This window comes from Oncorhynchus nerka, linkage group LG7 (genome assembly GCF_034236695.1).
Source record: "Oncorhynchus nerka isolate Pitt River linkage group LG7, Oner_Uvic_2.0, whole genome shotgun sequence".
Classification (NCBI taxonomy): domain Eukaryota; kingdom Metazoa; phylum Chordata; class Actinopteri; order Salmoniformes; family Salmonidae; genus Oncorhynchus; species Oncorhynchus nerka.
In genome coordinates, this window is record NC_088402.1 from 85,088,680 (window position 1) to 85,103,035 (window position 14,356).

The 14,356-nt window shown below is 41.5% G+C and overlaps 1 protein-coding gene across 1 annotated transcript; it reads left to right on the forward strand.

Moving 5' to 3' along the window:
* Positions 1-3,698: 3,698 nt before the first annotated feature.
* On the forward strand, positions 3,699-8,292 carry LOC135572592 (tumor necrosis factor receptor superfamily member 14-like). Its single transcript, XM_065020926.1, has 6 exons — positions 3,699-6,361; positions 6,694-6,793; positions 6,890-7,015; positions 7,146-7,301; positions 7,727-7,814; positions 7,931-8,292. Exons 1-6 carry the CDS (start codon positions 6,332-6,334, stop codon positions 8,190-8,192), a joined length of 762 nt encoding a protein of 253 aa, XP_064876998.1. The 5' UTR covers positions 3,699-6,331; the 3' UTR covers positions 8,193-8,292.
* The last annotated feature ends 6,064 nt before the right edge of the window (positions 8,293-14,356 follow it).

Consider the following 14,356-nt stretch of genomic DNA (forward strand, 5'->3'; position numbering starts at 1 on the left):
AATATAAGGAACACAACATCACATGATTGCCAGTCAGCAGCCCAGACTTTGCCCTGCTGTAGCCTACTTTTTGTTCTTTGCCCTGCTGTGGTGGTAGAAGCACAGATTTTCTAAACACAGAGGCACAATATTGCAAGATTTCAGAGACTTGTCCCGAAGCCACTCTTGCGTTGTCTTGGCTGTGTGCTTAGGGTCGTTGTCCTTTTGGAAGGTGAATCTTCGCCCCAGTCTGAGGTCCTGAGTGCTCCGGAGCTGGTTTTCATCAAGGATCTCTGTACTTTGCTCCGTTCACCTTTCCCTCGATCCTGATTAGGGGGGTGGCAAGGCAAATCGTCTGGTTAGGTGTTTGACTAGATGTTCAGGAGTCTTATGGCTTGGGGGTGCCTTGTGGTCGGAGGCCGAGCAGTTGCCATACCAGGCAATGATGCAACCAGTCAGAATGCTCTCGATGGTGCAGCTGTGGAACCTTCTGAGGATCTGAGGACCCATGCCAAATCTTTTCAGTCTCCTGAGGGGGAATAGGTTTTGTCGTGCCCTCTTCACAACTGTCTTGGTGTGCTTGGACCATGTTAGTTTGTTGGTGATGTGGACACCAAGGAACTTGAAGCTCTCAACCTGCTCCACTGCAGCCCCATCAATGAGAATGGGGGTGTGCTCTGCCCTCTTTTTCCTGTAGTCCACAATCATCTCCAGGCAAGTAGAATAGTATTTTGTACAAATGGGGGATATGATGGACAGTCGTAGTCATAACAATGAACAGATTAGTAACAAGATGCAATCATTTGCCGTTAGTGAGAAGATAGAAAATCTATTTTACTTATCTAATTAGAAAAAAAGCATCTATTTCCAAGGCTATAGTCTACAACAAATGACCATGCTCATCTCTTGTTTAATTGGACCTATTAGATATGCTATTTATTCTGCAATAATTATGAAAAGATGGATGTGTAGAAATGCAGTATTGTCTACTAAATACATTTTTAATTACAGTATTCAAGCTACAGAAGTAACCTACTGTGCATTCAGAAAGTGTTCAGACCCATTGACTTTTTCCACATTTTATTACGTTACAGCCTTATTCTAAACATATATTTTAATTAATCTACACACAATATCCCATAAAGACAAAGAAAAAAACGGTTTAGAAATGTTTTCAAATGTATAAAGACAATCTTGTTTCTCGTGGTCTTGAGTGTCTGTAGGTGACTTTTGGCAAACTCCAAGTGGCCTGTAATGTGCTTTTTTACTGAGGAGTGGCTTCCATCTGGCCACTCTACCATAAATGCCTGATTGGTGGAGTGCTGCAGAGATGGTTGTCCTTCTGGGAGGTTCTCCCATCTCTACAGATGAACTCTGGAGCTCTGTCAGAGTGACCATCAGGTTTTTGGTTAACTCCCAGACCAAGGCATTTCTCCCCCAATTGTTCAGTTTGGCCAGGCAAACGCCTTCCATTTAAGAATGATGGAGGCCACGATGTTCTTGAGAACCTTCAATGCTGTAGACATTTTCTGGTACCCTTGCCCAGATCTGTGCCCCGGCACAATCCTCTCTGAGTGTTACGGACAATTCCTTTGACCTCTTGGCTTGGTTTTTTCTCTGACATGCACTGTCAACTGTGGGATAGTATATAGACAGGTGTGTGCCTTTCTAAATCATGTCCAAGCAATTGAATTTACAGTTTACCATCAAGATGTAGAAATATCTCAAGGATAATCAATGGAAACAGGATGCACCTGAGCTCAATTTCAAGTCTCATAGCAAATGGTCTGAATACTAATGGAAATAAGGTATTGCTGTTTTTTATTTTTAATAAATTAGAAAAACATCTAAACTTGTTTTTGCTTTCTAATTATGGGGCATTGTGTAGATTGAAGGGGGATAAAACAATATTTAATCCATTTTAGAATAAGGCTGTAATGTAAGAAATTTTTGCTAAAAGTCAAAGGGTCTGTATACTTTCCGAAGGCACAAGAGAAGATAGAAAACCACATTTTCCACCGTTAATAAACTGCACTCCGGATCGATGGCAGAGCGCAAAAAATCTAATCAAAATCCAATTTTATTTGTCACATACACATGGTTAGCAGATGTTAATGTGAGTGTAGCAAAATGCTTGTGCTTCTAGTTCCGACAATGCAGTAATAACCAACAAGTAATCTAGCTAACAATTCCAAAACTACTACCTTATAGACAGTGTAAGGGGATAAAGAATATGTACATAAATATATATGAATGAGTGATGGTACAGAGCAGCATAGGCAAGATACAGTAGATGGTATTGAGTACAGTATATGAGATGAGTATGTAAATAAAGTGGCATAGTTAAAGTGGCTAGTGATACATGTATTACATAAAGATGCAGTAGATGATATAGAGTACAGTATATACGTATACATATGAGATGAATAATGTAGGGTATGTAAACATTATATTAGGTAGCATTGTTTAAAGTGGCTAGTGATGTATTTTACATAATTTCCCATCAATTCCCATTATTAAAGTGGCTGGAGTTGAGTCAGTGTTTTGGCAGCAGCCACTCAATGTTAGTGGTGGCTGTTTAACAGTCTGATGGCCTTGAGATAGAAGCTGTTTTTCAGTCTCTCTGTCCCAGCTTTGATGCACCTGTACTGACCTTGCCTTCTGGATGAATGCGGTGTGAACAGGCAGTGGCTCGGGTGGTTGTTGTCCTTGATGATCAAAAGCATCTTTATGGCCTTCCTGTGACATTGGGTGGTGTAGGTGTCCTGGAGGGCAGGTAGTTTGCCCCCGGTGATGCGTTGTGCAGACCTCACTACCCTCTGGAGAGCCTTACGGTTGTGGGCGGAGCAGTTGCCGTACCAGGCGGTGATACAGCCCGACAGGATGCTCTCGATTGTGCATCTGTAGAAGTTTGTGAGTGCTTTTGGTGACAAGCCAAATTTCTTCAGCCTCCTGAGGTTGAAGAGGCGCTGCTGCGCCTTCTTCACGATGCTGTCTGTGTGGGTGGACCAATTCAGTTTGTCTGTGATGTGTATGCCGAGGAACTTAAAACTTACTACCCTCTCCACTACTGTTCCATCGATGTGGATAGGGGGGTGTTCCCTCTGCTGTTTCCTGAAGTCCACAATCATCTCCTGAGTTTTGTTGACGTTGAGTGTGAGGTTATTTTCCTGACACCACACTCCGAGGGCCCTCACCTCTTCCCTGTAGGCCGTCTCGTCGTTGTTGGTAATCAAGCCTACCACTGTTGTGTCGTCCGCAAACTTGATGATTGAGTTGGAGGAGTGCGTGGCCACGCAGTCGTGGGTGAACAGGGAGTACAGGAGAGGGCTCAGAACGCACCCTTGTGGGGCCCTAGTGTTGAGGATCAGCGGGGTGGAGATGTTGTTGCCTACCCTCACCACCTGGGGGCGGCCCGTCAGGAAGTCCAGTACCCAGTTGCACAGGGCGGGGTCGAGACCCAGGGTCTCGAGCTTGATGACGAGCTTAGAGGGCACTATGGTGTTAAATGCCGAGCTGTAGTCGATGAACAGCATTCTCACATAGGTATTCCTCTTGTCCAGATGGGTTAGGGCAGTGTGCAGTGTGGTTGAGATTGCATCGTCTGTGGACCTATTTGGGCGGTAAGCAAATTGGAGTGGGTCTAGGGTGTCAGGTAGGGTGGAGGTGATATGGTCCTTGACTAGTCTCTCAAAGCACTTCATGATGACGGAAGTGAGTGCTACGGGGCGGTAGTCGTTTAGCTCAGTTACCTTAGCTTTCTTGGGAACAGGAACAATGGTGGCCCTCTTGAAGCATGTGGGAACAACAGACTGGGATAGGGATTGATTGAATATGTCCGTAAACACACCAGCCAGCTGGTCTGCGCATGCTCTGAGGGCGCGGCTGGGGATGCCGTCTGGGCATGCCGTCTGGGCCTGCAGCCTTGCGAGGGTTAACACGTTTAAATGTTTTCCTCATGTTGGCTGCAGTGAAGGAGAGTCCGCATGTTTTGGTTGCGGGCCGTGTCAGTGGCACTGTATTGTCCTCAAAGCGGGCAAAAAAGTTATTTAGTCTGCCTGGGAGCAAGACATCCTGTTCCGTGACGGGGCTGGTTTTCTTTTTGTAATCCGTGATTGACTGTAGACCCTGCCACATACCTCTTGTGTCTGAGCCGTTGAATTGAGATTCTACTTTGTCTCTATACTGACGCTTAGCTTGTTTGATTGCCTTGCGGAGGGAATAGCTACACTGTTTGTATTCGGTCATGTTTCCGGTCACCTTGCCCTGATTAAAAGCAGTGGTTCGAGCTTTCAGTTTCACACAAATGCTGCCATCAATCCACGGTTTCTGGTTTGGGAATGTTTTAATCGTTGCTATAGGAACGACATATTCAACGCACGTTCTAATGAACTCGCTCACCGAATCAGCGTATTCGTCAATGTTGTTGTTTGATGCAATACGAAACATATCCCAGTCCACGCGATGGGAGCAGTCTTGGAGTGTGGAATCAGATTGGTCGGACCAGCGTTGAACAGACCTCAGCACGGGAGCTTCTTGTTTTAGTTTCTGTCTGTAGGCAGGGATCAACAAAATGGAGTCGTGGTCAGCTTTTCCGAAAGGAGAGTGGGGCAGGGCCTTATATGCGTCGCGGAAGTTAGAATAGCAATGATCCAAGGTTTTTCCAGCCCTGGTTGCACAATCGATATGCTGATACAATTTAGGGAGTCTTGTTTTCAGATTAGCCTTGTTAAAATCCCCAGCTACAATGAATGCAGCCTCAGGATATATGGATTCCAGTTTGCAAAGAGTCAAATAAAGTTCGTTCAGAGCCATCGATGTGTCTGCTTGGGGGGGAATATATACGGCTGTGATTATAATCGAAGAGAATTCCCTTGGTAGATAATGCGGTCGACATTTGAATGTGAGGAATTCTAAATCAGCACTTGAGTTCCTGTATGTTGTTGTGATCACACCACGTCTCGTTAACCATGAAGCATACGCCCCCGCCCCTCTTCTTACCAGAAAGATGTTTGTTTCTGTCGGCGCGATGCGTGGAGAAACCAGATGGCTGCACCGACTCCGATAGCGTCTCTCCAGTGAGCCATGTTTCCGTGAAGCAAAGAACGAACGTTACAGTCTCTGATGTCCCTCTGGAATGCTACCCTTGCTCGGATTTCATCAACCTTGTTGTCAAGAGACTGGACATTGGCGAGAAGTATGCTAGGTAGTGGTGCACGATGTGCCCGTCTCCGGAGTCTGACCAGAAGACCGCTTCGTTTCCCCCTTTTACGAAGTCGTTTTTTTGGGTCGCCGGCTGGGATCCATTCCGTTGTCCTGGGTGAAAGGCAGAACACAGGATCCGCTTCGCGAAAGTCATATTCTTGGTCGTACTGATGGTGAGTTGACGCTGCTCTTATATTCAGTAGTTCTTCTCGACTGTATGTAATGAAACCTAAGATGACCTGGGTTACCAATGTAAGAAATAACACGTAAAAAAAAAAAACTGCATAGTTTCCTAGGAACGCGAAGCGAGGCGGCCATCTCTGTCGGCGCCGGAAAAACACTATCATATCTGTTTCCTACTGTGAAGTGGGTCCAATTAAATAAGAGATTGGATGATTGTCTTCCTTTTTGTAGGCCTATGCTACCTCGTGAGTATGAAAAGATCACAGAGAAGGTGAGGAATGTATTATGCAATGATCATGGAAATGAATAAACACATGTATTTAACGTTTCTTTAAGCAGGGAGTCATGCCGAGACCATGGTTCTCTTTCACAGATGAGCCTTGCATGAACATCAATAAACAGCAGACCCGATTACATGTTTCTACGCACGAGTTTAGCTAAGCAACGTAGCGATGACGTATTCTACAAGTCTGGCCGAGGATTTCTATTGGTGAAGCAGTTGTAGTCTGTTCACACGACTGTCTAAGGTAGAACGGACATTGCTCTATGTACAAGGCTACTTCACCACAAGAGGGCAGCATTTTCTAATAATCATTTGCCTTTTTCTCTTTCATACTTCTCAAAGTTGATAACTAGCTTATTACATTTATTTTTAAATTCTATTCAGCAAGATTATAAAGTGGAAGGATATTATATGTTATTATGATTCTGTTCAGTTTTATTCACATTGATGGTGACTGATAACTCAAGGGTGGCCAGCCAAACTACATTACTATATTATATTTATTAACTGGGCAGTGTATGCAATATTTACGCAGAATATAATTTAGCTATTCTAAATATACAGTACATGTACTAAAATACATTAAGTCCACAGGTCAGTTCATCTCGATACTTCAACTCCTAAGAACTTCACAAATCCAGTGTGTGGGTCTTCCAGTGAGTTGGAGAGGCTTGAGGAACCATGGCACAGTTTGAAAGCCTGATATGGACTGTAAGTGAAACATTTCTTACTTGCACATTTTGTGGCTTTGCGTCTTTTTACTAGCCTTGTACGCCGTGAAACAGAATGTAAACTCATGAGATCAGGATGGTTTGTACGAGGCTCTTTTCATGCAACAGAAATTCCTGGCACCAAACAGTGTGCTCAATTCACAGTACGACACCCCATTTACAAAAGCCTGTTTACAATGGTTCTATGTAATTACATTATATTTGAATTGTGCATATTTTTGTTTGCATTTTCCTAACTTGTTCTGTAAGTTTTACAAACACACAACATCAGTTTCAATTTGAGTTATTGGTGTATATTTTCTCTACTTCCAGATACATATTTTGTTGGTGCTTGAAAGCATTGGATGCTGTATTGCATGTGGTAGAGCTGAGTACAGAATAGGGGATGAATGTTGTCCCATGTGTTCACCAGGTAAGGACCCTCTCTATACATCATATGAATCACCAGACAATAATACATCATCAACACTAACAGAAAAACATGACATTGTGATTCTCTCTTCCCCAGGAAATCGTGTATATAGGTATTGTACTGAATTCACCAGTACCAGCTGTGTGCCCTGTGTTGATTCTACATTCCTTGATGAGCCCAATGGTCTCATAAAATGCAAAGTGTGTACCAACTGTGATCCAGGTAAGAGTGGTGCTGTGTGTCTGTACTGAAACCCAGACACAAACACGGATATGTTAGTCTATGATGTTATGCTATGAGGATATGTCAGTTGTGTGTACATCAGATAATACATGCCATGTTTTCTCTATAGGTTTGGGTTTGATGGTAAAGCAGCCATGTAGACCTTCATCAGACACTGTCTGTGGGACACTGGAGGGGTTCTACTGTCTAGACCCAACTAAGGAGGGTTGTAGAGCAGCCCAGAGACACAGCAGCTGTAAACCTGGTCAATACATCAGTCACACAGGTTGGTCTTCTGTTTCATCATAATACTAATTGTGTTGTCATAATTCAATTGAGTCAAGTTGTTAACTTCATTGTGAATCATCATTACAGTTAATGGGATTTACATAAATGGGGGGACAAATTAATTTTTCATTCATATTTCAACATGTATTTCTGCAGGAACAACATCTACAGACACTGTGTGTGCTGTCTGCCCTGATAAAACTTATTCAGATGGATCATTAACATTTCAACATGTATTTCTGCAGGAACAACATCTACAGATACTGTGTGTGCTGTCTGCCCTGATAAAACTTATTCAGATGGATCATTAACATTTCAACATGTATTTCTGCAGGAACAACATCTACAGATACTGTGTGTGTTGTCTGCCCTGATAAAACTTATTCAGATGGATCATTAACATTTCAACATGTATTTCTGCAGGAACAACATCTACAGATACTGTGTGTGCTGTCTGCCCTGATAAAACTTATTCAGATGGATCATTAACATCTTGTCAACCACATACAGAGTAAGTGTGAACATGATTAGTTAGTTCAAAAGGTTATTCCCCTGAAGATATAAATACATTAATATACTCAAATAGAAACTTTAAAAAACATACCTCGGTTTATGTCTTTAACGTAGATGTGAATTCTTGGAAATTGAACCAGGAACTCCTCGGTCGGATTCAGAATGTGGAGTATCCTCACTTCCCATAGCTGGAATCATAGCTGGTGTTCTATTTTTTCCGATAGCCATCATGGCTGGTGTTTGTTTATTTATGATAAAAAGAGAAATGGTGAGAAGAGAAATATTGAAAACAAGACAAAACTTAGGTAAGATGACTGGAATTGTATTTGAACCATTCATTGTTTTCATTGCCTGTGATATTCAGTTTACTCTGTGAATGCTACATGTTTTACTTCTCATATAGAGTAGATTACTACTGTTTGTTATCGTCATGGTTACATGGTATGTTTATTACAATATTGGTCATCTGTCTTTTTTTATAGACCCTCAAATACCTACACAGGTATGTTTGGAAATCTATGAATATCTTTCATCACATTGTACTACTTTGTTCTTTCTTCTGTGAAATTTGAATTTATTGGGCCAGTTTCCCAGACAGAGATTACGCCTTGTTTTGGAATGTAAAGCACTTTGTCCATTTTATCTCCATTGAATGTGCTTCTTAGTCCAGGACTGAGTGTAATCTCTGTCTGGGAAACTGGCCCAATGTGTTCTACTAATTACTGATTCCATTTGATAGGCATCCCCAGATCAGGAAATACCAATGCTGTCTGGGGGAAATGGTAAGGCACACCTTCAAGGTTTTCTAAATATGTGTACACAATAGTTTGAGTTAAAAGAATTTCAAACATATTTATAAGTAAATGTATATGGTTTATAACTTTGTCAAGTCAAGACCAATGATATGATACAATAATATAGGGCAAGCTATGTAAATGAATATCTGATAATGACTTCTCTCCCCAGATTCAAGCCCCTGTCACAGTCAGGGAGTCAACATTGTGTAATCTGGCTGGTCCAGCCATCTCTAGTAAATCTTAACACTACATGTTAAATTTCATATTGTAGAATCTGGTTGGTATAAGGACCACTGTGCCTTTGTATCACATGGGGATGTTTGAAACTTACTCCTCAGCCTGAACTGTCCCCACTTGTGTCACCGAATAGCTAGCTTTTCATGTGGGCACCACTGGTAAGATGCTTCAGAGGGGAGGTCACATATCAGCTTCTGCCTACAGCCTACAGACTGGTCTAAAATGGAAAAGAGCATGTGATGAGTATAAATTAGCTTCACCTTGCTAGGTAACAGCTTCGGGAGGTGAGAACCCTCTGCTCTGCCTACAGACTGGTCTAAAATGGAAAGGACCATGTGATGAGTATAAATTAGCTTCACCTTGCTAGGAAACAGCTTCAGTAGCTGAGAACCCTCTGCTCTGCCTACAGACTGGTCTAAAATGGAAAAGAGCATGTGATGAGTATAAATTAGCTTCACCTTGCTAGGAAACAGCTTCAGTAGCTGAGAACCCTCGGCTCTGCCCAGGGGGAAAGTCAAATGTGTTCATAACTTCAGGACCACAACATCTATGTCAGCCCAGACTATGGAACTCCAAATGGGACTTGATAATATCTTGAGACACAGATTACTGGATACTGGTGCAGGATGCAGCTTTCGCTTGGGGAAGGTGCCCCAGAAATGAGAAACATCGTCAAAAGGGTGGGAAGGAAAATTCAAATGGATAACTTTTCTACAATCTTTGCTTTATCTAATCCAATGAAATAATGTTAAGATATGATTGACGGTAGGTTGTATAAAGAGTGTGGTCTCCTGTTTCGCCACACAGATGTTTACTATAGACTACTGAGGTATTCTGTATGTGAAACTGTCTGCAATTGCATTTTATTACTAAAGCGTTTTATACCAAGGTTCCTGTGTCATCTATCTTAAAGACTGATTGTTAAAGGAAACTTACATCACCCCAAAGGACCACCCAACATTTGGTGAGCTCGCCAGGAGTGAGTGACCACTGCGTCTGGATGATCTTCATCCCACTGTGCAGCGTATCAAATTAGAAGGTAATTTACAGATGCCTGTTAAACCAAAAGTCTGAAATTAGAAAAAGCACTGTGTGGTTGAGGACTCATTCCAGTATGTAAGTGGCATCTCACTCATAGGGTTGATAATTACAGGAACAGTCAATACCTACATGCATGTACAAGCCCGTAATATTATGTATATGTGATAAATGACCCAGAATCCCAGGTGTAATAGTTAGAAATTCCTGAGGGTCTAATGGAACCTTGTGTGAGGAACTTGGTTATAGATGAGGATGAACCAAGTCAGTACTGAGGTACTGGGTGACAAGTGATTGAAAGTGTTATGTACGGTGTTCTTACCTGAGGGAAGACACTGGATTTATGTACGATGCTCTTACCTGAGGGAATATACTGGATTTATGTACGGTGTTCTTACCTGAGGGAAGACACTGGATTTATGCACGGTGCTCTTACCTGAGGGAAGACACTGGATTTATGTATGGTGTTCTTACCTGAGGGAAGACACTGGATTTATGTATGGTGCTCTTACCTGAGGGAAGACACTGGATTTATGTATGGTGTTCTTACCTGAGGGAAGACACTGGATTTATGTACGGTGCTCTTACCTGAGGGAAGACACTGGATTTATGTACGGTGCTCTTACCTGAGGGAATATACTGGATTTATGTACGGTGTTCTTACCTGAGGGAAGACACTGGATTTATGTACGGTGCTCTTACCTGAGGGAAGACACTGGATTTATGTACGGTGCTCTTACCTGGGGGAATATACTGGATTTATGTACGGTGTTCTTTCCTGAGGGAAGACACTGGATTTATGTACGGTGCTCTTACCTGAGGGAAGACACTGGATTTATGTATGGTGCTCTTACCTGAGGGAAGACACTGGATTTATGTATGGTGCTCTTACCTGAGGGAAGACACTGGATTTATGTAAGGTGTTCTTACCTGAGGGAAGACACTGGATTTATGTAATGTGTTCTTACCTGAGGGAATATACTGGATTTATGTATGGTGTTCTTACCTGAGGGAAGACACTGGATTTATGTACGGTGCTCTTACCTGAGGGAAGATACTGGATTTATGTATGGTGTTCTTACCTGAGGGAAGACACTGGATTTATGTATGGTGTTCTTACCTGAGGGAAGATACTGGATTTATGTACGGTGCTCTTACCGGAAGGAAGACGCAAAAAAACAGTATGATGACCTTAAATGAGGGAAGGCATTGTTTTTTAAAATATATAAGGGGTGTGATTATAGATTTGGGGTGGGACATTTGTTGTATGAGTTGAGTGTATTTGATAACAGTGAATGGATATATGCTAGTCAATATCAAGAATTTCTATGTACTGAAATAAATCTAGACATGTATAGACTAGTAGAAGGGATACATTTGTGAATTGCATATTGGGAAAGACATGTGAGTTTACTCTTCCATTACATCCACAAGAGAGGAGACAGGGAGACAGGGAGACAGGGAGACCCCCCCCCGTACTGAAGTTAAAATACAATTGAAACCAATTGTGGTTATTTACCACATATATGTGGAATCATTTACAGTAGTGTGGTTAGTGAATGAATGTAGCGAAACTAAAGAAGAGGGGTTAGAGACAATATACCTGCGTTGGGTAGATCATCCTATGTTAGGTTTTACTACCTGTGTAAGGGGATTGAACTGGGTTTTTCTACAGTACCATACAGATAAGTCACTCAGTCCACATTACATAGAACCTGGTTAAAACAAAATCACGGGGCACCATGACAGATTCGACCAAAGGCAGTGCAGAGAAAGTGGGTCCCACACCAATGAAACGTATTAGTCCTAAACTTAGTCCTAAACAATATTTACAGGACAAATATCCCTACTTGAAAACCGACCTGGACTGGGTGTTTTGTAAATGGACAAACAAAGAAGAAAAGTACAGAAATCCAGTCACAGGAACATTTGATAACACTAAGTGTGATGTGACATAGTCAAGGGAAGGCAAGCCAGTAAGAAGAAGAGTAATAAGGTTACCATACTGTCAGCCACTATATTGTGACTAACTCGAACTGAAGGACAGACGTTTTATGCTCAAAGTCAGTTGAAACAGTTGAAGAGTCAATGGGTGGCGGAACAAGGGAAAAAGAGAGACCCAGGACCCAGTAACCACAGCCCATAGTGCCTTTTGTACAATTTCCCCCTCAGACCTGTGGGAACCCACATCCATAGGGAACACCATCACCCAGAATGCCACCTATGCAATGCTGGTGGTGTGGAGAATTTGGACACATGAGGAACCAATGTCCACAAAATCCTCAATATCAAGGATGGGTTACAACACCTGGAGTGAACCGAAGAGGGAGAGGATATTTCAGAGGAGGAAACGGAGGAGGATACCAACAACAAGGTGGATATCAGCAGCAATCCCAAACCTATGGAGGACCTCCCCAGCAGGCACAAGGAGGTTACCAGCCTGGTCCTGGCCACCAAGGAGGTCGTGGAGGAAATCAACCACAGAGGGAGAAGGGGAAGTGTCTGGCCACAAGGAAATCAGAACACCAACAGTTCCTATTTCCCTGACAATCAGCAATGAAGAGGCCCAGACCCTTTCCTCCAGTGTCCCCAGTACATATTTGAAGATGGGGGAAAAAGGACCTGACCTCTCTAGTAACTGGAAGGTTGCAAGTTCAAACCCCCGAGCTGACAAGGTACAAATCTGTCGTTCTGCCCCTGAACAGGCAGTTAAACCCACTGTTCCTAGGCCGTCATTGAAAATAAGAATGTGTTCTTTAACTGACTTGCCTAGTTAAATAAAGGTAAAATAAAATAAAAAGATTCAAGCCCCCCCGTCAGTCAAGGAGTCAACATTCTGTAATCTGTTTTCCACTGGCTGGCTGGTCCAGACATCTATATCTTAACACTACATGTTAAATGTGATATTGTAGAATCTGGTTGGTATAAAAACAGGATTCTACAGAACATTGTATTGTAATATAAAGAAATGAAACACTGAAACACATCCTCCAGTAGGAACAATATGACTTCTAGATGCCTGTTGACAGAGGACCACTGTGTATTTGTATCACATGGGGATGTTTGAAACGTACTCCTCAGCCTTAACTGTTCTCAAAATCACCAAATGACCAGTCAAGCTGTCAATATTATCCAGCAAAGTTCTTTACAGAAAAACAAGTTGTACAACCAAAGTTTGACACTGCATTACTCCGAATTGAATAATATAATTTTATTTAGAAAGAAATGTTTTCTGTTGGAAAAATGGTAATGTGATCTACTAAATGTGATCTACTAAATGTTTATGTAACTTGTTGAAGGTTAAATATAATATAATACTGTACAAGATGTTACATTAAATACAGTTTTGCCTAACAATGTACACTTGCTGGGTTTATTACTTGAAATGCATGGAGGTCATCTACAAAACAAAAAACGGTCAATATTTCATGTTATGTTTTAAATCTTTCAAATTGTCATGCCCACCGTTCCTGGGTAAATGCTTCCATTAGCATGGGAAATTACCATTTAGATTGTTTTAGTAAATACTGCACATTTAGAGCACTACTGAACTGTAAATGGAAGCACAACTATTACACCAGACTGCTACAACATGATTGACCTTATGACCTCCTGAATGTCACTATTCTCTGAATGTCACTATTCTATGAATCCAAGTAAGAGGGTTATTAACTCACTCATTCTACAAAGGCATTAGAATTTCATAAAATGTGCACTAATGACAATACATGACTGCCCTCTAGAAGGTATCCCACAGGCTACAGAAATATTGAGTCTGGTACTTTATAAATCAACTGGTTTTACTCAAAGTGGTTAACAGTTTTTAGTTTGTTAAAATATTTAGCTGTGTGACTTCAACATCACGTAATCACCAATAAATCTGTCAACAGACATAAGATAATAGAAATATGAAACTATTATAAATCTCTCACGTAGTAATGGGTGTACATTTTGTTAGTGAAGAACTGGATAAAACAAAGTACAGTTGCTTTGTTTATTATTTGAAATGCATGGAGGACTCCTGCTTCAAAAATATTAATAATATTTTAAAAATCCTTACCTCTGCCTAAACAGTATAATGTAGCGCCCTTCGCTTTATCAGGTGACAGTTTTAATACTCATCTATTTACAATGTGTTAAGGCACTGCAGTGCAACACCGGTGCCAATATATCCTCTAACCACCGGCTTCTCGGGCATTATCACTTAAATATACATTCCACAGACCCTACTAAGTATTCCCTACAATATTTTTGTTTTACTTTGGCACCTAGAATAGTTTTTGCTTTTAAAGCTAATATATATTTCAAATACAGTGATTTGCACTGGGGGCATTTATTTGAACATGTTTAAAAACCCTACGTGTTGCAAATGTCACTTAAATATGAAAAAAATAGCCCAATTATTTCTCATGAGTAAATATCGGTTATTGACGCGTTTCTGTTATTCTGATGGGAACTTTTATTTTGA

Bases quoted from the DNA above. Each gene is read 5' to 3' on its own strand.
- LOC135572592 (XM_065020926.1), top strand. From the start codon at position 6,332: ATGGCACAGTTTGAAAGCCTGATATGGACT. The intron at 6,362-6,693 runs GTAAGTGAAACA...CTCTACTTCCAG, and splicing joins TTGAAAGCCTGATATGGACT to ATACATATTTTGTTGGTGCT. The intron at 7,016-7,145 runs GTAAGAGTGGTG...TTTTCTCTATAG, and splicing joins GTGTACCAACTGTGATCCAG to GTTTGGGTTTGATGGTAAAG.